The 23,884-nt window shown below is 65.9% G+C and overlaps 3 protein-coding genes across 3 annotated transcripts; 2 read left to right on the top strand and 1 right to left on the bottom strand.

Moving 5' to 3' along the window:
* The first annotated feature begins 1,760 nt into the window (after nt 1-1,760).
* Nucleotides 1,761-12,678, top strand: HR (HR lysine demethylase and nuclear receptor corepressor). Its single transcript, XM_065651648.1, has 19 exons — nt 1,761-1,822; nt 5,656-6,477; nt 7,173-7,977; nt 8,421-8,601; nt 9,139-9,359; nt 9,429-9,578; nt 9,665-9,751; nt 9,841-9,962; nt 10,080-10,176; nt 10,330-10,493; nt 10,589-10,795; nt 10,901-11,072; nt 11,215-11,284; nt 11,416-11,546; nt 11,634-11,735; nt 11,803-11,942; nt 12,017-12,175; nt 12,259-12,378; nt 12,458-12,678. Exons 2-19 carry the CDS (start codon nt 5,698-5,700, stop codon nt 12,518-12,520), a joined length of 3,771 nt encoding a protein of 1,256 aa, XP_065507720.1. The 5' UTR covers nt 1,761-1,822; nt 5,656-5,697; the 3' UTR covers nt 12,521-12,678.
* An 829-nt stretch (nt 12,679-13,507) lies between these two features.
* On the top strand, nt 13,508-16,948 carry NUDT18 (nudix hydrolase 18). Its single transcript, XM_065651844.1, has 4 exons — nt 13,508-13,556; nt 15,241-15,410; nt 15,489-15,702; nt 16,176-16,948. Exons 2-4 carry the CDS (start codon nt 15,255-15,257, stop codon nt 16,769-16,771), a joined length of 966 nt encoding a protein of 321 aa, XP_065507916.1. The 5' UTR covers nt 13,508-13,556; nt 15,241-15,254; the 3' UTR covers nt 16,772-16,948.
* An 88-nt stretch (nt 16,949-17,036) lies between these two features.
* Nucleotides 17,037-23,720, bottom strand: FHIP2B (FHF complex subunit HOOK interacting protein 2B). Its single transcript, XM_065651598.1, has 17 exons — nt 23,496-23,720; nt 23,338-23,416; nt 22,377-22,546; nt 21,406-21,510; nt 21,161-21,283; nt 20,530-20,700; nt 20,250-20,446; nt 20,057-20,165; nt 19,900-19,976; nt 19,178-19,367; nt 18,913-19,082; nt 18,722-18,829; nt 18,394-18,484; nt 18,168-18,311; nt 17,899-18,039; nt 17,720-17,820; nt 17,037-17,647 (listed from the first exon to the last, which is right to left on the bottom strand). The coding sequence occupies exons 1-17, from the start codon at nt 23,538-23,540 to the stop codon at nt 17,542-17,544; spliced, it is 2,127 nt and encodes a 708-aa protein (XP_065507670.1). The 5' UTR covers nt 23,541-23,720; the 3' UTR covers nt 17,037-17,541.
* Nucleotides 23,721-23,884: the final 164 nt, after the last annotated feature.

A 23,884-nucleotide genomic window follows, 5' to 3' on the forward strand; every position in this document is an offset into this window, starting at 1 on the left:
CGCACACATGGCTCCCCGCACGGCACAGCGCTTGTATTTTTAGCAGACGGTATCAAAAGCATAATTATGTCTGTTGTTTAAATGCAGCCTCTTTTTTTTTTTTTCTTTTCTTTTTTTTTTTTTTTTTTTTTTTTTTCTGGTAGCCCCGGGGAGATTTCAGCTGCCTCCCACCCCAGAGGACAAAGAGGGGGATGTGGGGCTGTGGGTGGGGGGCTTGGCTGGGCAGGGGATGAGACCCCCCCCCTTGTCACTGCTGGGCAGGTAAGACCTTCCTCCCGCATCCTGGGGGGACACACAGCACCTCTCTTGCATCCCCCCCCCAGCATCATGTCCCCAAATGCACACCTGCCACCGGCGAGGAAGATGATGGCGAGCAGGAGGTTGGTGGCAGGGGGGGACATTCAAGGTGACGGGGGTGTGGGAGGACACGGCTGAAGGAATGCTGCACCCCCCCGCAGCTGTCTGTCCCCTCGGGGACGCGTCTGTCCCCAGCCAGCCCGGCCCTGGCATCCAGGGTGGTGCCAGCTCTGTGTCACTGAGCTGTGACACTGGCAGCTGGGGACTTTGGGGACCACACTTGGGGGGTGCTGGGGATCACGCAGCATCACCGGGCAGGGAGCTGCCCACCGTCTGGGACTCTTTTCCCTGTGTCACCCCATCAGTGCCACCCGTCACCATGGCTGGCCAGTGGTGGGGACACCAAAGGGGACCGGGCTGAGGACAAGAGCCCCCGGCTGCCCCCAGGTAGGTGACATCGCGCCCCGGGTGAGCCTGTCCGGGGTGCAGGTGGCGCAGAGCTGCCCGTGTCCCTGGCTGTCGTCCTAAGCCTTTGGCCCCGGGGCCGAGCTTTTAATTACATCAAGGTATTTGGAGCCGGTTGCTTGGCTGGGTAAACAGGAGTCCCGGGCGATGGGGGGGAGCTGAGGGGGTGGCACAGGACCGGGGCGAGCTGAGGGGGTGGCACAGTGCCGTGTCCCTGCGCTGGGGCTCACTGGGATGGCTCGTCCTCCCCTGGGATGGGCACAGGGATGCGGGGAAGGGAGCGTCCATCACCAGCCATCAGCCAGCCCTGCGTCCCCCCCGCCCCGAGCATCCCCACCCCGTGCGTGGGGCTGGCACGGGGGGGACACCGGTGAAGGTGGGTTGGCTGCCGTGTCCCCTGGTCCCTGCTGACAGGGACAAGCTGCCTCCATCTCCGCATCAGCCTTTGCCTTCACGGCGTGCAGCACCCAAAAGGTGCCCAAAGAAGGGATGACCCCCACTCCCCCCATCTGTGGGGGCAGGAAGGGTAGGGGGTGTGGGGGTTGCAGCCCCCAGGCGGGAGGAAGCGCCTCGTCTCTCCCCAGCAGCCAAGCGAGCGGGATTAGCGATGCTTACTCACCTCCCCGGGGGGAAAAGCGGGAGATTAGGGCCAGGACCAGCGGCTGCCCCTGCGGCAGCGGGGCCGGGGTGGCGGTGGGACGGTTTTTCGGGTCCCCCCCGTCCCGGCAGCCGGGGCTGGAGGGGAGCGCAGGCTGCCAGAGCAGCGCTTGGGCTGTGGCCCTAATTCCCAGAAAGCTGCTCGTGTGGGAGTGAGTGTCCTCCCGTGCCCTCCGCTCCGCCGCAGCCTCCAGACTCCTGAAGGTTTGACGTGTTGTGTTTTTTTCTTTTTATTTTTTTCTTTTCTTTTTTTTTTTTTTTTTTTTTTTTTTTAAGCACCGGGTGCGGATTAACGAAAGCTCTCGCGGCCATCGCGCCCAGTGCCGGGCAGAGGGGGGGCGGACAGGGCTGCCTTCCTCTGCCTGCATCTTCATCTTCCTCACCTGCGCCGCGGTGGAGGCAGGTACGTGTGTGCTGCGCTGGGGCCGGGAGGAGGAGGAGGAGGAGGAAGGGCTGGGGCTCTGTGATGTGTAGAGAGCTGGAGGGGGCTCTGGGCGAGCTGGAGGGGGCTCTGGGCGAGCCAGAGAGGGGGCATGTCGAGTTCTGTTTTGCATGAGAAAAAGGTTGGATTTCAGGCTGCTGGAGGTGGTTTGTGGGTCTGGGGGCTGCGGAGCCCTTTTCGTGGAGCGATGCCGAGGCAAGGCTGCCAGCTGCCCACACTGCCAGAGCATCGGCACAGAGAGCGGCTGTTGTGGGACCAGTGACCCTTTTGCACTGGGACCCCCATCCCTCCCCAGTGCTGGAGCATCCTGGACCCCCCTGCCCCGCGTGGCCACGCATCCCCCTGTGGTGCCAGGGGACACCGTAGGGACAACGTTCCTCCACCCTGCGTCCTCGCAGCATCCCTCCTCGTCCCCTGGCGTTGAGCGGGGCAGGGATGCCAAGGATTCTAATTCGGGCTCTTCCGGCCTCCCGCGGTGACTTTCTGGCCAGGGCTTGGCTCGCGGGTGTTCGCCGTCCCTCTGATTTAAGGGAAAAACCAGGCAGATCGGAGCGCTGGGGCCGTCTGTGCCAAACCGCCGAGGCGCAGCCACCCCCGCAGAGTTTCTCTCCCAGCAAAGCCTGACCTGGCAAAACTCAAGCCCAGCCTGGACCCCCCTGTGTTGCCCTGGGGGACTCTCGGCGGGTCGTGCAGGGACAAGGCACGGAGCGGGGGACCCAGGATGGGATGGTGGCCAAACCCCAGAAGAACTTGCCTGCGAGGGCTGTTTTGACCCCGGGGGGCTTGGCAAGGGCGAGGAGCTGTGGGAGCGTGGGGAGGGCGCAGCATCCAGGGATGCTGCCCCAGTGCAAGGTGGGAAATTCCCTCCTGTCCCTCCAGCATCCCGTCCCCCCGTCCCAGCAATGGCTGCTCACGGCTTGCCAGCATCAGCGTGGCATGTCCATCGCTGTCCCTGCTTGTCCCCTCCTTGGTTGCTCCCTCGTCCCGATGGCCACGGGCATCCGCTGACCCCTGCGCCCCTTCCTGGGCTCCATCCCACCTGCCGGCTCAATCCCAGCCCCGCCGGAGCCACCGTCACCGGGGAGGGAACGGGAGGAGAGTTTCTCTTTCAGCACCTTCTCATTGCAGGAAGGTGCGGGCTCGCCCACGCCCCGAGCCCTGTCTGGGTCCCCTCCCTGTTCCCTGGCACCCGTGGGTGCTGCAAGTCCCAGCCGGGCTCCCCAGCCCCCCCAAGCCCTCCCCTGCTCAAGGAGAGGGGGTCCTGGAGGTGGGACAGATGCGAAGGGACCCTGGTGACACCCGGCGCCATGGCAAGGGTTAAGCGCGGCTCCGGGCTCCCAGCGGGGCCAGACCACACGGCAGCTGCTGAGCTGTAACGAAGCCCGTAGGTCTGATGTTAATCACGCTGCTCGGCTCACGCGGGCCCTGGCCTCCCGTCACCCCGTCGCCCCCGGCCCCCCGGGCCGTGCCATGCCGGGGGAGGCTGTGCGGAGCCGCTGCGGTTTATGTAAAGCATGTGAGCTGCGAGTGGGGTGTCCCTGGGACACACACACCGTATACAAACCCCCCCGGCACTGGTTGTCCCCCGTGTCCCTCGCTGAGACCCCAGAAATAGGGTCCCCAGCTCAGGGTGACCTGCTGCCCCATGTACCCGGCTGGAGCATCCATCGCTCCCGGGGGAGTCGGTGGGTTTGGGGTCGGTGGTTCTTTCTGGGGGGGTGTGTGCGTGGGTTTGCAGCGTGGGGGATGCCGCGTGGGCACCCACGGTGGCTGCAGGACAGGGGGTTAAATGGCCCCGGGTACCCCTCGGTGGGCAGCGGGATGCGGCTGTAGCATCCCTGTGCTCCGTGTGAGCCCCTCGGATCACACCCCGTCCCCCCTGTGCAGCCAGGAGGGGAGGCAGAGGAGCTGTGCCTTCATCCCAGGCAGCCGGAGGAGGGATGGCGACAGGGGGACGAGGCTCAGCTGCGAGACAGGGTGACTCGGCACCATCACATGGGCAAAGCGGCAGCACCGCTTGAGGCCAGATCCTTGTTGTTTGGGCAAAACTGGCGGGGTCACGAGCCCCCGGGTGGCCACGTGCTCCCCGCCAGGCATGTCCCCGCCACCCCCCTGGCACCGGGGCTGGCGCGTTTGGCGCATCCCGGTGTTTCTCCCAATTCCAGTTTGGCCTGGAGCGGGCGGCCGGTGTCTTTCATCGGCGACGGGGCGTCTCGGCCGTGTTTTTGCCGAACAAAAGGCGCTTTCTTCGCGCGGGGCAGAGCACAGCACACCTGCCTGCCCTTGGCACGGCCGCCGGTGCCTCCGGGGCTGGGTGGCACCGCGCCGGTTCCCCGGCGTCAGCAACCCCGGCAGCTCAGCCGCCCTCCCAGTCGCTGCCGGAGCCGGCGGAGGCTGCACGCTCGCCACATCCTCCTGCCATCGCTTGCCACAAGATGCTCAAGGCTGCTTAGAGCCGCGGGAAGGTCCTGCTTGCCGCCGCACCCTTGGGTGCCCCTCTCCCCGATCCCCCAACCCAGCACGCCCGGAGCTCGTGGGACGATCGGCAGGAGGAGCACGGAGCCCCCGATGCCAATGGATCGAAAACTCCAGCTCCGGCATTCGGAGAAGAACATCCCCAGGGCCACCCGGGTGGCTTTCTGCCTCCTCCAGATCCCGGAGCCGGACCCCTTCAGCCTGTGGGTCTAGGTGCTCCCACCTGGCTTCGCCTCTTTGGGAGCCGGTGCCACCGGTAGAGACCCCCGCTCGTCCTTGTCACCGCAGGGGAGGCAGTGGGGTCCCCCATGGACCCTCCAGGTAGCTGTGGGACGGTGGGGATGCTCACCGAGCTGCGGGACCGGCTGCTTGTGCTCTGGATGGGAGGATGGGCAGGGGACAATGCGGCGAGCCTGGGGGGACCTGGGGACAGCATGTGGTGGGACAGGCTTGGGACATGGGGAGAGGGCTGTGCTGGGAGCATCTTCCCATATGGGGCTGGATGGGAGAGGCCAGCTGGGTGCCCTGTCCCCGAGGGACGGCGTGTGTGTGCGTCGGGTGCTTCCCAAGCAGGGATTTAGGCAATAGCGTGGGAACGGGGACTTTGACCTCCCCTGATAGGGGACAGGTGGCTCTGGGGACACACGGTCCTCCTGTCCCCATCCCAGCTGCCTGCCAGCCGTCGAGGCGGCTCTGTGCCACCCCAGAGCAGGGCTGCAGGTTTGCAGGGACACTTGCCTGTCCCCTCGGCTTCTCCAGCTGCTGGGCAGGGTGGTCTGGGGGCCACCAGGTGGCTTTTGCTCTGCTGGGACGGGCTGTGACCCCCCCCCGGGTCCCGCAAGACCCGGCTCCGAACCCCGCATCTGCGTGTGGCCCGGGATACAGAGCAGTGTTAATCCAGCAAATCTCCCCAGGCATTTCTACCGGGGGGGCCCTGCTGGGAGCTCCCCCCTCGCTGCAAACCCTCCTGGGAAGCGCAGCCCAGCCCTGGCCGGAGGCGAATGCCTGCGCGGGGCAAGGCCTCCCCGCGCTGGGTGCCAGCGGGCGGGCGCGGGGCCAGGCTGGGCGCGGAGGGGACGGGACGAGGGTGGGGGACCCGCGGCTCCCCCCACGTGCCCTTCCCAGAATCGTGCATCCATCCCGGGTGGGATGCTGCAGGGCGCGGGAGCCTGTGATCCCCGTGTTGTACCAGGCAGCTTTGCATCTCAGCATGGGATGACGGAGCCGGGGGGTTGACAGCATCCCTGTGCCTCAGTTTCCCCCATTGCAACCCCAGCGGTGTTTGGCGCATTGTGCCATGTCCCATTCCCTGTCCGCAGGGTCTGGGACGGCGCTGAGCACTAGATGAGCGGTGAAGCATCATGGCCAGCGACACGAGGATGGCGGAGACGCCGCTGCGGTGGCGGAGAGCCCAGGACGCGGCGCAGGATGCCGGCGGGATGGAGAGCGGTGTGATGGTTTTGCCCCGAAGCGCTGCTGCCGAACTGGGACTCTCGGGCTACCTGGAGCCCGGCAAGCTGAGCTACGGAACGGAGAAAGGGTGTCCCTGGAGGGGCTCCCAGGGCTGCTTGGGGACAAGCCGGGAGCTGGCCGGTGGCCGGCTGGGCTGTCCCTACCCTGCGGTCTCCCCGTGTCTGCGGGACGCCCTGTGCCGCCCCAAGGATGGAGCCGAGCTCCTGCCCAGGAACGGGCAGCCCAAGGCGGGCTGGGCTGAGCCCTGCAAGGAGCACCCCAAACCGCGCTGGGCCGAGGCCGTGCTGGCCCCCCTGGCCCTCTACAGCCACCACCGCTACCCCCTGCCCTTCCCGGGGCTGGACAGCCAGCGCCCCAAGCCCCACGCCGCTGCAGGGGACGGGGACGGTGACCCCCCGACTTTCCGCCACTGCCCTTTCCTCCTGGATGCCAAGCACAGCCCCTTCCTCCTGTCCTCGCTGCTGCCCGCCGGACCCCCAGGGGACACTCAATTTGGCAGCGGGGGACCAGAGGGAGCAGGGGTGATGGGTGACGGGCGCTTTGCTGGGGTGGACTGGCACCTGGGCTCCCACGTGCCCGCCTGGGGCCACCCCGTCTACCTGGGGCTCCCGTCGAGGCGCAAGACGGCTCCGAACACCTTCGACGAGTGCTCCAGCTCAGGGAACAAGGTAGGCAGCCCCGGGTGGCTGCGGTGGCACGTGGCTCTGGTGGTGGCACAGCTCTGGCTCCCATGGCTCTGGCTCCAGATCAGAGATGCTCAGGGCTCAGCTCCCCAGTGCGCCCCAGCTCTCTTGGGTGACAACGGGCTCACCCCAGCTCCCCTGGGTGACAACAGGCTCCAGCCTCGGCTGAACCCAGCTGGGAGCAGTGGGTTGCGAAAGGCGATGCTGGCACCAAGGCTGTACCTCGTGTTGGTGACCCCCCGAGCCGGGGACAGCCCCCCGCTCGCTCCTGTAGCTCGGGAGGGTGACAGCACGGTGGCAGGGGGGTCCCAGGCTCCCCGAGGATGGGGCAACGTGCCCCCGGGGGGATGATGCTCTCCTCCCCCGGGCTGAGTCACCGCGGCAGGAGCTGCGGCACGGGGGCGGCAGGAGGCAGCGCTGCCAGCCCGTGGGTGCGCCCGTCACGCCCCACGCCGCGGCGGCTCCCCATTCCTTTCCCACGCGGGCAGAGGGGACACGGGCACCCCACGGGCTGGGAAGCACCGGCCAACTGCCCAGCTCGGGAGGGCGGCGGGGGGAAACTGAGGCAGGGCTTGGCGGTGCTCCCCATCACCACCTCCCGATGATGTGGGTGATGGAGGAGCGACGGGGACCCGATTTGGGGTGACAGCAGCCTTGACACCCCCTCTGCTCCCCTCCAGGAGTTTTACCCGAAGAAAGAGCCCGGCTTCCCCTCCCTGGCCGAGGACCAAGCGCCGTCCCAGCTGCTGGGCAAGGGGCAGGATGGAGCGGGGGAGCAGGAGCCGGAGCTGCCGGGAGCCTCGTGGAGGGATGGCCGAGTGGGGGGCAGCTCGGTGGTGCCCGCTCCCCATATCCGCACGCCCCTCCCCAGCTCCAGCCGCCCCCTTTTCCTCCTGCAGCCCGGCAGGCCAGGGAGCTGTGGGGGCCCCTGGGTGGGCGCGCAGCCCCCTGGTGCTGATGTCCACCTGGAGCTGGGGCAATGCCGAACCTCCCAGCCCAAAGATGAGTGTCTGGCTTATCAAAGCTCCTCCCCGGGAGACCCCGACCCATCGCCACTGCTCACGGATGGGCACAACCCGCTGGCCCTCGCCAAGTCGGACCCCCCCCCAGCTTGTCTCTGCACCACGCCGGGCTGCAATGGGTGCCCAGGGGTTGGCTGCGGGGTGCTCAACCCATTCGAGCCCCCCCTGGGCATCCCTGGGGGCCGTTTTCCATGCACCCCCAGCAACCACACCAAGCTGAAGAAGACGTGGCTGACGCGGCACTCGGAGCAGTCGCTGCCGCGCTGCAAAGGCCCCCGCCGGGACGGCGGCCCCGAGCCAGCCGGGGAGGGCAAGCGCTCGGCCAAGCGCCCGCACGGCACCGGCGACGGACCCGGGGTGGCCAAGAGGGGCACAAATGCCACCGAGCACGTGGCCATGGCAGGTGATGATGTAGAGAGCGAAGGGGACCCGGAGGAGAGGAGGATGGAGCTGGGAGAGGGAGGTAAGAGGAGGGTGCATGGTGGGGATGGGGAGAGGGTGGTGACAGGACCAGATTCCCGGAGGAAGTTTTGCATCCTGATTCCCGGTGCCCAAAATATGAGCTGTGGATATGTAAGGGCTGGGAAACCTGCTGTGCTTGGGTTTTTTTTTTCCCAGCACTGGGTCTAGCACCGGCTCCCAGGGTGGGGATTTATAGAAATGTCCCTTTGGGGCAGGACAGCACCCTGGGGTGTGACGCCCAGGGGGGTGACAAGTGCCATCGCTGGGTCAGAGCCCTCCTTGGGGACACACTGCCATCTCAGCCCTGACCTCTGCAATCCAGCCCTACTTTCCAGCCCTACTTTCTGGCCCAGTTTCCAGCCCTCACGGTGGCACGCCAGTCCCTGTGTCCCCATGCACGGTGTCCCCATGCACGGTGTCCCCAAGCACCTCCTGTCCCCCCAGCCACATTGGGCCATGCTGGCCGGGAGCTGTGGTGCCTGCAGAGCGTGCCCTGCACCGCGCTGCCCGAGAGCATCCCACGGTGCTGCGCCTGTGCCGCTCGCGCCCCGAGGGACCCCCAGGGCGAGGAGGAGGAGGAGGAAGATCCCCCCGAGAGTACTTGCAGGCTGCTGCACTTCCGCAGGTGAGCGCGGGGCTCTGGAGGAGCTCACAGCCCTGTCCGGGGTCGGGGGCTACCAGTGCGTGTGAGCATGTATGGAGCATCCCCTTGCATCACCCCAATTTGGAGCATCCCTCCTGTCACCCAAATTCAGAGCATCCCTCATGTCACCCCCACTTCGGAGCATCCTCTCCCATCACCCCACTTTGGAGCATCTCTTGTCACTCCAATTCAGAGCATCCCTCCTGTCACCACACTTTGGACCATCTCCTTTTGTCACCCCCCTTTGGAGCATCCTCTCCCATCACCCCACTTTGGAGCATCTCTTGTCACCCCAATTCAGAGCATCCCTCCTGTCACCCCACTTTGGAGTATCCCTCCTGTCACCCCACTTTGAAGCATCTCCTCTTGTCACCCCACTTTAGAGCATCTCTCGTCACCCCGCTTTGGAGCATCCTCTCCTATCACCCCAATTCAGAGCATCCCTCATGTTACCCCACTTTAGAGCATCCCTTATCACCCCAATTCAAAGCATCCCCTCCTGTCCCCTCTGTCTCGCAGGTTCACCCTTGGGGACAGCGGGGACCTGACTGTCGATGGCATCTGCACCCTGGGGGAGGCGGAGGGGGGGACGCTGCAGCCGGAGGTGGCCGACCCCGAGCGTGGGGGCAGGAGCGGGGGCAGCAGCCTCTGCCTGGCCAAATACCTGCTGGGGGTCTTGGGGGACAACTTCTGCCAGGCCATCCGCAGGGACAGGGACACGTGGCTGCAAGCCCCTGAGGGTAAGTGGGGACCGGGGCGGGGGATGGCACTGGGGACACTGGGGAGGCTGAGGGCTGTGTTTCCCGCAGGGGTGACGGGCTGGAGGCGGGGGGCAGGAGCCCCCCAGCTCTGCGACGCCTGCCAGCGCGGCTTCTTCAACTCCCACTGGAGCTGCGCCAGATGTGGCTTCCAGCTGTGCCCTGGCTGCCACCGCAGCAGGCGAGAGGCTGACGGCCATGGTACGGGGACAAGGGGGCTTGCGAAGGGGGTGTCACCCCCGCCGTGGGGGCTTGGTGGGGACGAACGTGCCCTCTCTCTGACGCAGAGGGTCTGGCGCGGCCACCCGAGTGCATCCCTGGGCAGGAGCACCACGTCGCGTCCCTTGTCCCCACGCAGTTCGTCCCCACCCGTGGTGAGTGTCCCCCCCTGCCCCGTCAAACCCTGGAACCCCCCACCCAAGCACGGCGTGGAGCTGACCTGCCTGTCCCCATCTGTCCCCAGTCCTGAGCCGGCTCTGGAAGCTGCTGCACGAGGTCAGGGTCAAGTTCAACATTGAGTCACATTGTCCATGCGGGGAGGGGGCCGCTGAGCGGAGCCTGGCAGAGCCCCCGGGGAGCAGCCAGGTACAGGGGGGGCTGTGAGTTGGGGGGGAAGGGAGGGTAGGTGCACCCCAACCCTTTCAAAAGGGTGTCTGGGGGTGGGGAGCAGCCCTGGGGACAGGAGACGTGCGTCCCCTCCAGATGCACGGGGTGTTTCAGGAGCTGCCGGGAGCCGCGGTGCCCACCCTCCCACCCAGCAGCGATGGCCAAACCGACACCTCCCGCCCCATCAAGGAAGGTAGGGCTGGTTGTGCGCCCCCCCCACTGTGGGCACAGCCCCGCTCCGGGTGGGTGTCGGGGATGCTGCAGAGCATCCCTCTGGGGAGCTGGGTGGGGAGCGAGATTTGGAGGAGGACACGGGCAGCCCTGACCCCCTTTCTCCCCCAAGCAGAGAGCCCTGAGGGGGGGTCACCACCACCGGGGCAGCCCCCCCCGCGGGTGGCCGTGCAGCCTGGCACCCTCTGCGACCTGCTGGCCTCCACCGCCGTCAAGCTGTGCCTGGGGCAGGATGGGGTGCGCATGGCTTTCGCCCCCGTCTCGCCCGCTTTGCCCAACGTGAGTCCTGGGGTGGGCAGGGAACCCCCCCAGAAACTCTTCAGCAATGTGGGGGGGGCGGGGTGGGCTGATGGGGTTTGCATCACTCCCCCCAGGACAACCGCCTGACCAGCATCCTAGACAGCATCATCGCCCGCGTGGTGGAGAGGAAGATCCAGGAGAGGCAGGAGGGGGGCGAGCTGAGCCCCCCCAGCCCCAAAAGCTCCCCCTGCACCCTGGCACCCAGCGGGCTGCTCTGGCTGCACGACCCCGGCCACGCCAGCAACTACCAACTCTTCCAGGAGCACTGGCGGCGGGGCCAGGTGAACCCCCACTCCGGGGACGCACAGTGGCACTGCGGACCCTCCCAAACCCCTGGTGACACCACGGGCCCCCCCAGCCCTGCTGAGCCCCGGCTGCCCCGGCAGCCCGTCCTTGTTTCAGGGCTGCAGAAGAGGCTGGAGGGGGGGCTGTGGGGGCCGGAGTCCTTTTGCCCCGCACGGGGGGAGCAGGCAGTGGACGTGGTGAACCTGCGGGCGCCGGGCAGCCGCCTCCGCATGAGCAGCCGGGAGTTTTGGGATGGCTTCACCGCCAGCGCGGGTAAGCGGGCCATGAATTTGTGGGGTCTCAAGTGTGATTTTGGGGTGTAAAAGTGGGGAGGTGAGCCAGCTTTTGCATCCCCCTCCTCCCCGGGAGGTGCTGGTGGCACGACACCCATGTGTGATGATGCTCCATCCCACAGCATCCCTGGAGCTGGGTGGTGGGGACCTGCTGAAGCTGGAGAGTGGCTTTGGGGACATGGAGCTGTGCCGGTAGGTGACAGCAGAGGCTTTGCCGGGGTGGGTGATGCAGGATGCATCCTGCTGCGGGATGCAGGAGCAGGGCTGGGGACAGCGGGGGCAGCTCTGCTGCCCCGGTGTCACACACGCCATTTGTGTCCCAGCGCTGCCAACCTGCGTGCCAGCCTCCCGCTGCCCGAGTACTGCGGGGCCACCGGCCGCCTCAACCTGGCCGCCTACCTGCGGGGTCAGCGGGGCCGGCGCTGGCTGTGCCCGCGGGTCTGCGCGGCTTACGGTGAGTGTCGCAAGGGGATGCCCAGGGTGTGTGTGGGGGGGCGAGCCGGACACCCCCCAGCTGTGACAGTGCTCGCCCACTGCCCAGGTGTGCATCCCCGGGACCGAAATATTGGGACCAAAAACCTGACGGTGGAGCCGACCGACACCATCAGCATCCTGGTGCACGCCGTGGCGGGGCCGCCCGAGGGTAAGGTGGGAGCATGGTGGGGGTCACCCCACCCCAAACCCACCCTGAGCATCCCTCTGCCCCCCAGCCCTGCTCTGGGAAGGCGATGCGGACGGCATGGACGCGCAGCTGCAGGAGCGGCTCTGGGATGCCGGCAGCCGCCCCGGCGCCCTGTGGCACATCTTCCGTGCCGAGGATGCCGCCCGCATACGTGATTTCTTGCAGAAGGTGGGTGCCGTCACCCCCCAGAACAGCCCTGGTCCCCCGTACCCCTGGCTCTGCTCACCCCCACATCCCCGCAGGACCAAGAGCAGGAGGGGGCAGCCACGGCGGAGCCCCCCGGCCGCTACCTGGACCTCTCGCTGCGGAGGCGGCTGCGTGAGGAGTGCGGGGTGAGCGGCTGGACCCTCCTGCAGTTTGTGGGGGATGCGGTGCTGGTCCCCGCCGGGGCTCCCCACCAGGTAGGCAGCTCTACTTGGGGTGCGGTTGTGCCAAAGCCCCCTGGGGAAATTGAGGCACAGCTGATGCCATCATGTATGAACAGGTGCAGACCCTCACCAGTACCATCAGCGTGGAGCAGCGGTTCCTCTCGCCAGAGAACGCCATCCGCCTTCAGAACCACAGCATCCACCCCTCTGCGGCCACACGCCAGCTCCATGCCCAGGTGGGTGGGTGGTCTGGGGGTTGCAGGGGGGTCCCGGTGCATGGTGCATGGTGCTGACCCCCACTTTGCACCCTTGCAGCTGGACGGCATGATCTTCTGCGCTGTGCAGGAGGCGGTGAGAGTCCTGCGGGGCTGCAAGTGAGGCATACCAGGAGGATGCTCAAGCAAAGCTCAGCCATGGCCAAATTCACAGCCGAGACACGGAAGGGAACCAGGGCTGGGTGCCTCTCGCTTGGTGCTTTGCTCCTGGAGCATCCAGGGAGGCTCAGAGCAACCGTGGAATAAAGTGTCTGCAGTGAGCCGGGGCCACCGGCAGCACCAGGATCTGTCTCGGGGTCTCCATCCTACAGGGTGTCAGCCCTTTCATCCCCATCTGTGGTCAGGAATGTCCCGGGGTTGGGGGGGCTGGCAGTGTGGCACAGGTTGCTCCCAGCTCTTGGCGGTTGGTTGAGGCCACTGGTGAGATGAGTTTGGGGCGGTCTCTGCGCTGGCAGCCTCACAGGGAGATGGGAAACATCAGGACATCGCAGCTCATTGCTGCCCAGAGCTTTGGGGTCCCAGGGTGCAGCTCCGTCCTGCTCTGTTGGGGGACAGCAATTGGCAGAGAGGACTGTCCCAAGGACAGAAACTGCAGGTGGAGCACGGGGAATTGCTCTACCCTAAGGATAACGGGGGAAAAATGGGCTGTTCCCCCTGCACAGTGCCCCATGTGCTGTGCAATATGCACCCTGTACTGCACAGAGCCACGTGTTGCAGGAGATGCAGCAGGGGCCGTGCACCATGCAATTAGCACCGTGCAACAGGCACTGTGCAATTAGCACCCTGCACTGCCCCACCCACCGCACAGAGCTACATACACTGCAGCAGACGCTGCCGGCGCAGTGCACCCTGCAATTAACACCTTGCAATTAGCACCGTGCAACGGGCGCCGCCTAATTAGCACCGCCCAAAGGGCACCGCCCAATTAGTAGCGCGCAATTAGCACCCTCCCCTTCCGCGCGCGCCACGCCCTCCGCATCACGCGCCCTCCCCGGCCCCTTTAAAGCCAAGCCCCGCCCCGCAACCCTGCGGGGGAGTGGCGTCACGGCTAGCCAATGGAAAGCGAGCTGGCCTGGCGCGGCGACCAATAAAGCGGCGAGAGGGATGGGCGGGGCTGCACGGCGGAGCCCTGGGACGCGGTGAGTCCTTTGGCGCATGCGCGCTGGCTCGGGGGGGGCTGCAGGGTCCCTGCGCCCCCCTCCCTGCACCCCGAACCCTTCCCCTGCTGCACCCCCCGAACCCTTCCCCTGCTGCACGCCCTCGCCTTTCCCGTATTGCACCGTGCAGCCCCCCCCGAACCCTTCCTCACTGCACCCCAAACCGCTCCCCATTGCAACCTGCAACCCCCCGAACCCTTCTGTTGCACCCCAAACCCTGCGCCGTTGCACCCCGCAGCCTCCCCAAACCGTTCTCCTATTGCACTCAAATTCTGATCCCTTGCACTCTGCAGCCCCCCAAACCCTCCACTTACTGCACCCCAACCCCTGCTCTGTTGCACCCTGCAGCCCCCTAAACCTGTTTCCTATTGCGCCCCAAACCTTGCCCCATTGCACCCTGCAGCTCCCCAAGCCCTTGCACCCCAAACCTTGCCCCATTGCACCCTGCAGCTCCCCAAGCCCTTGCACCCCAAACCTTGCCCCATTGCACGCCGCAGCTCCCCAAACCCTGCTCCGTTGCACCCTTGCAGCCCCCTAAATCCTTCTGCTATTGCACTCCGCAAACCCTCGCCCTAGTGCACCTCTTCTGTGAGCCCTTCACTGCTGCTGCACCTCTCGGTGCCCCCCCCAGCCCAGCCTCCCCTTTGCACCCAGCTGCATTACCCCCCCTCTTTGCACCCTGCAGCCCAGCTCGCCCCCCTGCACCCCGCAGCCCCCCGCGCCTTTCCCCCTATGCGCCCCATACTCCGACCAGCCCTTCCCCTATAGCGCCCTGCAGTCCAGCACCCCCTGGCCTCCCCAGCCTGCCGATTCCTGCCCTTGGGCCAGCCCCCCCTGCACCCCACAGCCCAGCGACTCCTTCTCCTACCCCACCCCGGGCATCCCCCAGTCTAGCCGCCCCTTTCCCCCCAGTATCCCCCAGTCTAGCCGCCCCTTTCCCCCCAGTATCCCCCAGTCCAGCCGCCCCTTTCCCCCCTCCTTCTTCCAGTCCAGCAAGCCCTTCACGTATTTCAGCTTCCCGTGTGTCCTGCAGTCCAGCCAGCCCTTCCTCTACCGCAGCCCCCCCTGCATCCCCAAATCCAGCGAGCTCTTCCCCTACAGCCCCCTCTACACCCTGCAGTCCAGCCGCCCCTTCCCCTATTGTGCCCCCCCATGCCTCCCCCAGTCCAGCAAGCCTTTCCACTACCGCAGCCCCCCCCGCCTCCCCAAGCCTAGCGACCCCTTCCAGTATTATTTCCCTTCCTACACGCTGCAGTCCAGCCAGCCCTTCCCCTCCTGCGCCCCCCTGGGAGTCCCCCAGTCCAGCAGACCCTTCCCCTATTGCACCCCCCCCTGCATCGCCAAGGCCACGGAGCTCTTCCCTTGCTACGTGCCCCCCCAGCCCAGCAGGTCCTTCCCCTCTTACACCCCCCTCCATGTCCCCCAGTCCAGCAAGCCGGTCCCCCCCAGCATCCCGCAGCTGCTGGGAGACCCCTTCCTGCATTGCACCCCGCCCTGCACCCCGCAAACGCCCGACCCCCTCCCTCACCGCCTCCTCCAGCCCAGCCAGCGCCGGGGCTCGCTGTCCCCCCGCCTGCACGTCTGGGGGGTGCCCTCCCCACCCCAAAACGCCGCCACCCCCTGAGCGGGTACTTGAGGGTGCTGCCCCCCACCCCTCCCCATCCAGCCTGCGGGACCCCCATGGGGGATGCTCCGGCGGCGGAGCTGGATGCGGTGCTGGGGGGCGGCGCTTGGGACCTGGGGGCGAGTTTGGAGGGTGCCCCCCCTTCCACCGGCCCCATCCGCCTGGGGAGGAACGTCTGCTATGTGGTCCTGGCCGTGCTCTTCAACCAGGAGGTGAGGCACCCCCCAGCCCCACGGGGCCCCCACCCCGGTGCCACCCGGTGCCCACCCGTCCCCTCTGTGTCCCCGCAGGACGCGGTGCTGCTGGTGCAGGAGGCGAAACCCGAGTGCCGTGGGATGTGGTACCTGCCGGCGGGGAGGATGGAGCCCGGTGAGAGCATCGTGGCCGCCATGCGGAGGGAGGTGAAGGAGGAGACGGGGCTGGAGTGCGAAGCCGTCACGTTGTTGGCGCTGGAGGAGAGGGGACCGGCCTGGATCCGCTTCGCCTTCCTCGCACACCCCACCGGTGCGTCTGCACCCTTGGGTGCTCTGAGGGGCTGCGGGACGTGGTTTACCTGGAGCATCCCCTGCCAGCCCCGTGCCGGGGCATCGGTGTCCCCTGCCACCCCCTGCCTGGTCGCTGATGTCCCCTGCCAGCCCCACAATGGGCTTTGGCATCCCCAGCGAGCTCTGTGCCCAGGGATCCGTGTCCCCTGCCACCTTTGTCCCACGGCATTGACATCCCTTGCAAGCCTTGTACCAGGGCATCAGCATCCCCTGACACCCCCACGATGGGCATCAGTGTCCCCTGCCAGCACCAGTACTGGCATCCCACTGCAAGCCTGGTGCTGGGGTCTCATTGTCCCCTACTGTCCCCACACTGGGGTCTCGGTGCCCCCACCAGCCTCATGACCAGGCTCTGGCACCCCCCACCATCCCAGTACCCCTGTGCCCCCCACACCAGGGCATCACTGTCCCCTGCCACCTCTCTGCCCGCAGGTGGGACCCTGAAGACCCTGGAGGAGGCTGACGCCGAGTCCCTGCAAGCCACTTGGTGGCCCGGGGACCCCCGCGCGCTGCCCCTGCGAGCCCCCGACATCCTGCCCTTGCTGGACCTGGCCGCCCGCTACCGCCGCAGCCCCCCGCACCCCCCCACGCTGCCGCGGGACCTGCCCTGCGCCCCGCTCTGCTTGCGGCTCCTGGTGGCCTTCACCAACGACACTGGGGACGTTTGGGTGCTGCTGGCCACGGCCGGGACTCCCCACCTGCCCGTGGTGGCTTGTGGCACGTCCCCATCCGAGCTGCGGGGGGGTCTGCGCCTGCCCGTGCTGCAGCTGCTGGGGGGCTGCCTGCCCTCAGCCCCCCGCCCGGGACCCATGGGGCTGCTGGGGCTGCAGCACCGGGCTGGGGGTCTTGGGGGGGCTGACGGGATTTGCTTCAATGTTTTGCTGAGCATCCCGGCCAGCAGCCCCGGGGGTGCCCCCCCTGAGCCCCGCGACCCCGCTTTTTGCTGGTGGCAGCTGAAGGATGGGAGCAGGAGGGGACGGATCCTGCAGCGGCTCCGTGCTGTGGCCACCGTGCCCATCCGCAGCTAGTGCCCGGGTTTCGGGGACGGGAGGACCGATGGGGACATGTGCCTGGGGGTCTCACTTGCTTTGGCAAAGATGAGACCCCTGGGATGTGCTGCCTGTTGCTGGGGGGATGTTTTGGGGTAGGGAAGGCTGAGAGCCACCCAGAGCAGAAATAAACCTGGTTGCTGCTTCTTGCATCCACCTGGCTGTGGTTGAAGCGGGGGGGGGACAGGTTTTGGGGGGTGTTTGGGAAAGGGGACGGGCGCAGTATCAGTGGCAGGGGCACAGCTGAGCTCACAGCTTTATTGTACCAGAGTCCCATCACCCAGGGGATGCGGTGCCTGGTTGGGGGGGCTTGGGGGGCACCGTCCCTGCCAGGCAGGAGCCACAAACACACCCTGCCGTGCCAGAGAACCAGGGAGATGATTAAGTTATTGCAGCCAAGAAGGGGGCAGAACACAGCACCGTGTCTGTGCAGCCCATTATTGCCAAAAAACCCCCTGTTTGAGGTCGGTGGGGGCTCAGGGGGCAGCTCCGACATGGGGCGGGGGGGGAGCAGGAACCCATCACCCAGGAGGAAACACTTTGCACCCCGAGGGGCCGCATCCTGCCCGGGGGAGGTGGCATCACCTCCTGCTTGGTGAAGGACTCTGCGCCTCCTCTCCCACCGTGCCCGTGTCCTTCCCAGGCTCCCGCCACCGTGCCCGGCTCTTGGGGACATTCTGGTCCCAGCAGGGCCACCTGGTCACCACAGCCCAGCCAAAGAGGAGGTGCTTTAGGGTGGGGGGTGCAGATCAGGGGGGCCCCTCTGGCGGTCCCTTGACCAGGGCGATGGCAGCCAGCTCCTTGCAGAACTCTTCCAGCACCACCACCCCTTTGAAGAGCATCGTGTGGTCCATCCTGGGGGGACATGAGTAATGGGGGGGGCTCTGTGGGGTACACGCCCCATCCTGTGCCACCCCCAGCACTTACTGCTCCCCGGGTACCAGCCCCAGGAGCTGCCGGCGCACCAGGAGCAGCTTCGCCCTGAACTGGGGCACCCGCTGCAGCCGCTGCATCAGGTCCCCCATCACCTGCACGGGGAGGAAAAGTCAGGTCGCATTTCGGGGAGCGTGTCCCTGTCCCCCCTGCAGCCCAGCAGGTGACATTACCCTGACGAGGACGGAGAAGAGCGAGCGGCAGCCGGGGGCCAGGTTGAGGTAGGGGTCCAGCAGGTACTCGTGGAGGTGGGGATGGGGCAGCGCGGCCAGGTGGGACAGCACCGATGTCACCTGCAGGTTCAGGCTGTAGGGCTGGGGGGGGGCGGATGTTCCACTGGTGGGTCCAGGCAGCACTTTGGGAGGAAAAGCCCCTCCAGCCACACCAAGGGGCAGTAGGGACCCCAGGTACATCCCTGGCGTCTCGACTGGCCACCCCATACCTGGTCCAGGATCCGGGTCATCCGGTCAAACAGCACCTTGAGGAAGTGTCCCTCGTAAAATGTCACCTCGGGGTGGCAGGTGTCGAGGGGCCGGGGGGACAGCGGCCACCCCCACGGGGCCGCGCTGGCACGGCACGCCTGGACCTGGCGGGGGGTGACGGTGGGTGACAGCCAGAGCCAGGGCTGGTGCCACCAGGGATGGGGACCCCCACCACAAGCCACTCACCATGCCCAGGGCGTCGTGCACGTAGGTGTCGTAGCTGCCTTCCTCCATGCACGAGGACGTCTTGGCCTCCTCGGGGACCAGGCAGAGGAAGCTGGAGGAGAGAGGAAGAGGGATGGGGAAAAAGAGATGGAAAGCGGGATGGGGAAGAGAGATGGGGAAGAGAGACGGGGAAGAGAAATGGGAAGCGGGATGGGAAAGTAGGATGGGAAGACGAATGGGGAAACAGAATGGGAAGAGGGATGGGGAAGCGGGATGGGAAGAGGAACGGGATTCGGAATGGGGAAGTGGGATGGGAAGCAGGATGCAGAAGTGGGATGCAAATCCCTACCTGCTGACCACCTCGCTCACATGCCCCTTCCCCGACGGGGACTTTTTCACCGTCCCAAATCCAGCATCTGGGAAGCCATCGGTGAAATACGGATCCTCCTCCAGGTCCCTGCGGGGCCAGTGCTTTAGCCGGGGGTGCACCGGGGGGGTGGGCACCCCCTTACCCTGCCCTGGAACCCCCTCAGTGCTCACAGCCCATCCTCATCGGGGTCTGTCTCGGGGGGTCCGCGCTCCTCGGGCGCGGGGGGGCCGCGCTGCAGGTAGCCCCTGGTCTCCAGGTTCCTGAGCACCAGGCTGCGCGCCACGTGCTCGTGGGGCTTCTGCAGGAGCTCCTCGAAGAGCCGCAGGCTGGCTAGGCTGATCTGCCAAAGCACGGCAAGGGGCAGGGATGAGACCACCACTGTCCCCTCCCACATGGCCCCTGTGTGTCCCCCCCCTCCCAAAAGACAGGGCTCACCTCGTCAGAGAGGTGGTTGCAGCGGTCGATGAGCTGGGTGCGCAGAGGGTGGGGGGCATCGCCCGGGGTTTCGGGGTGCTGGTCCGGCCCCAGGAGGAAGAGGACGAGGCGATGAAGCAGGGGGGGAGCGCGGATCTGCCGCACCGTGCCCGTCAGCATGGCCGTGGCGCTGAGGATGGCGAGCTCGGACCTGCCGGGGATGAGAGTGGGACAGGAGGGGATGCTGCTGTCCTGAGACAGCATCACAGCATCTCACAGCGGGGAAAAAGGAGAACAGGAGGCTGAGGGAAGACCTGCTCGCTCTCTGCAGCTATCAGAAAGGAGATTGGAGCTGCGGGGGCATTGATCTCCCAAGGAACAAGCAACAGGATGAGAGGAAACAGCCCGAAGTTGCACCAGGGGAGGTTGAGGTTAGAAATTTAGGATGATTTCTTCCCCAAAGGGCTGTGGGGCATTGGAACAGGCTGCCCAGGGCAGTGGTGGAGTCACCATCCCTGGAGGGGTTGGACAGATGGAGATGAGGTTCTCAGGGACGTGGGGCAGTGCCAGCGGTGGGGGAACGGTTGGACTCGATGAGCTTGAGGGGCTTTTCCAACCAAAATTATTCAGTGATTCTATTCTACGAAAAAGGAGCTGCAGGCAAGGGGAACCCTGCAGTCCCAGCCCCAAGGGGCTCCTTGAGAAACTCTCCCCATCTGCTCTCGGGTGCCTGGGACACTCACATCTGCAGGAGCCGCGGCTGCAGGACGCCCTGGAAAAACTTCTCATCCACGGTCTCGGCGATGGCATCTGCCACGACCTGCGGGTGACGGCAGAAGCTGAGCCGTGGGGCAGGTTTGTGGCTGCCCTGCTCTGCACGGCCGGCTGGGCGCTCCTTACCGGGTGGGCGCCCATCACCAGCTCGTCGAGGTAGTCCAGCCAGCCGAAAAAAGCATCCAGGCTCTCCTTCCCCAGGAAAAACCCATCGCCGGCACCGTCACCCTGCGACCTGCACGGGGTGGAGAACGTGGGGCTGTGACGAGCCCTCAGCGGTGCTTGGGGACCACCCTTCCCTGTCCGTTGCCCACTTTACCTCCAGCTCGCCCTGCCCATGGCGAGGACGTCAGCGGGGTCGGTGCCGGGGGGCACGGCGCTGTAGAGGTCGCAGAGATGCTCGGTGAGCAGCGGGCACAGGGCGCTGCTCTGCACCAGGCGGGCGGCAGCCGCCTCCTGGGCGAGCCCCATGAGCAACAGCAGGTTCTCCCGAGCCTTCAGCGCGACCCTGCTCTTCTGCGAGGAGGAGGAGGAGAGGAGTGGTGTCACACAACCGGCAGTGCCCACTGTCCCCTCCTTGTCAGCCCTTGCCTGTATACCTGGCTCTTGCACAGCCCCAGCAGGGAGGTGACGAGGTTGCTGTCCCTCCGTGGCAGGGAGGGCTCGGCTGGCGGGGACCCGGTGGTGGTACCCGGGGGATGCTCTGCACCCTCTTCCACAGGGCTGGCCGGCAGCTCCTGGGCTCTCCTCCCGTTCAGGATGCTCTTGCCCTGGAAACAAGAGGAGCAGCAAAGCACCGTAGCATTGGAATATTTTGGGCTTGAAAGGACCTTTTTAGGTAATTTAGTCTTTTCCCCCTGCCATGAGCAGAGACATCTGCACCAGCTCAGGTTGCTCAGAGCCCCATCCAGCCTGGCCTGGGATGTCTCCAGGGATGGTTCATCCACCACCTCTCTGGGCAACCTAGGCCAGGCTCTCACCACCCTCAGGGGCAACAATTTCTTATACCTGACCTAAATATCCCCTCCTTTAGTTTAAAACCATCACCCCTTCTCCTATTGCAAGAGGTCAGTCCCCAAACAGGCATCTCAGCCATCACCTTCCTCCCACTTGCCCCGCAGAGCTTTGCAGTGGGGCTGGGGCTGCAAAGTAGGTGAAAAAGCTCAATTAAATGAGCCAAACCCCACAAATGCCCCCACACGTCTCCCACCGTCACCAGGGGCTGCTCACCTCCAGGATGTACGCCAGCAGGGTGGGATCCTGCTTGATCTTGGCGCAGAGGACGGCGGCGAACTGCACCTCCTCCTTCTCCGTGCCGCAGCCCAGACGGTCGCTGCTGAGCTGGAGCAGCTTCTGGAGGGACAGGGAGCGGGATGCCAGGCTGGGGGCTGCTCTGCAGCCTTGGGCAGGGATGCAGCAAGCCCCAGCGTGTGGCATCCCCAGCCGGGACCCCCCCGTGCCCACCCCGAGCTCACCTGCACCGGGCGGTGCACGTTGAGGTAGTGCAGGAGCGGGTGCTGCACCTGGCCCAGCACCCGGCTGAAGAAGAGGAGGACCTGCTGCCTCATCCCGGGGGGGTACTGGGAGGGAGACGGGGAGAGACATCAGCGAGAGCCCAGTTACCTGTTTGGGTACCTAATTACACTGTAATTGCCCCAAATTGCTTGCCAGGTCAGCCAGCAGTCGTGTGGGTATTTTGCAAGAATGCTCTCAGCAGAGATCCTGGTTTTGCTCCCCCAAAACGATGCAAAAGGGCCCATGGACCCCCCCAGGACCTCCCATTTGCCCCGGGCTCCTCTCCCCCTTAGCAATTAGGGACTGAACTCAATTCTCTGAGTTGAGCTCTCTTGCAGAGAATAAAACCAGGGGGATTAATTCCCCTTTCCCCCTGCTACAGTGCTAGAGATGGGGAGTTAAAGCCCAGCACCCCAAAAACCCAAATCCTCAGGGCCACAGAAGGGCCAGCACCTGTTTCTGAAGCCAATACTGTGGTAGTGTTTATTTATGTTATATAAGGCTATTTATAGGGATCCTCATTATAATTAGCAACAAAGTAACAGCAGAGCCATTATATTTGGGCAATATTTACTTTAAGAGGGAGCTGTCTAAAAACACCTCGTCCTGCAACCCCCAGCTGCAACATACCAGCTGTGCTGGTGTGAAAAACACGCACACAGGGATGCGATGGGGCATGAGAGACATTTGCAGGAGCAGCAGAAAGGATCCCAGTGGGGATCTTAAACTAAGCAGACCAGCCCCTCCCCAGAAAAAACAAGCACCCTGACCAGCTCACACTCTACAAACTCCCATTGCCCAGCTAGAAGAGCTTTGAAATTAAAATTACAGAGCAGCAGCGTGCAAAGCAGCTGGAAAAGGCTGCGGGTGTTGCAGCACGGGGGGGGGGTTGCCCCCCAAAAAGTGGTTTTCCTGATGATTTTACACCCACCTCTGCCTTGCCCAGGGTGCTGAGGGTCTCCAGGACCTTGTGCTGCAGCAGGTACTCCAGGCACGGACCAGCCTCCCCGGCCGGGCGCTGCTTCTCCTCGTGCACCAGGATGTCCAGCATCTGCTTGAGGCGCCAGGGGATGTCCGTCTGTCTGGCGGGGATGCTCTCGTCTGTAGACACAAGAATCGGGGGCTGCGGCGTGTCCCCTCCACGAGGGGAGCCCAGGGGTGAATTTGGGGTGCTCGCTGGCGGCACCCCGAGCTGTGCTGGCTCAGAATGCAGCTCCGATGCTGTCGGCGGGGACGACGCTAGATGGCAATGTGATGGGGGAGTCCCAGCAGCACTCGAGGCTGCTCCTTCCGCTCGTGGCCTAGCAAGCTGCCGGCTGTCCCCCCAGCTGGACCGGGGGGCTGGGGGACCCTCCACCACAGCCCAGGGCGGGAATGGGCAGCAGGGACCAAGGGGGAAGGACCGAGATGCTGCCAGGACAAGGCTGAAGTTCTCCAGACCTTGTTTTTAGTGCTCCTGGAGAGGGACGTGCCCCAACCTGCGATCGCTCCCAGGAAAATATGCACCCACCCAAACCCCATGCTGACCCCGTTGGTGGGCAGGGGGGTCGGGGCCAGGCAGGGCCAAGTATTTGGCTGGATAAGTCCTCCCGGGGTACGGGAATGCGTGTCCCACGCCAAAAACCCGCGTGCCAGCTCAACCGCGGTGCATGAGGGTCGGCACGGTGCTTTGCTACTGCACGGGGTCCATTCCCAGGGCACAGGGACCCCCACTCTGGGCACAGGGTCCTGTTCCAGGCCACGGACACCCCCACCCTGGGCACAGGGACCTTATTTCTAGGCCATAGGAGCCTATCTTAAGGCACAGGGACCCTCTCCCGGCACATAGGGACCCCATGGGGACTTCATTCCCACCCCAGGGCACAGGGACCCCCTCCCCACACCCCACTCACCCGTGGCCTCCAGGTAGTAGCCGGTGATGCCCTTCCAGTGCTCGGTGAAGGCTTCCAGCAGGTCCACGCTGGGCTCCCGCTGCGCACACCGGGGGTCAGGGGTGCACGGACCCCCCGCCCGGGTCCCACCGTGTCCCCCACCCCCGGTCCCCGCTCACCGTCTCCACCGCCTGCTGCAGCAAAGCGCCCAGACGGCTCAGCATGGCTGTGCCCCCCCCGGCACCGACCCCCTCCCCAGCACCGGCACCGGCCCCGGGCCCGATCCCGCCGCGCTGCCGGGCCCGATCCCGCCGCGCTGCCGGGCCCGATCCCGCCGCGCTCCGCCCCGGCGCGGCCCCGTTGCGGTGGCTCCGCCCGGCGCCGGGCGGGGCGGGGGGGGGACGGACCGCGGTTCCTCCTCTCGGCGGCTCCGCTCCGGCTCCGGGCTCCGGCGGGGTTGGGGGAACTGGGGGGCCAGGAAGGGGGTGGATTGGGGGGGTTGGAGGGGTATTTGGGGGGGTTGCAAAGGTCCCTCAGCCCTAAAATTGCTCCGGGGGGGAGCACTGGG

This window comes from Caloenas nicobarica, chromosome 25 (assembly GCF_036013445.1).
Source record: "Caloenas nicobarica isolate bCalNic1 chromosome 25, bCalNic1.hap1, whole genome shotgun sequence".
NCBI classification, from domain to species: domain Eukaryota; kingdom Metazoa; phylum Chordata; class Aves; order Columbiformes; family Columbidae; genus Caloenas; species Caloenas nicobarica.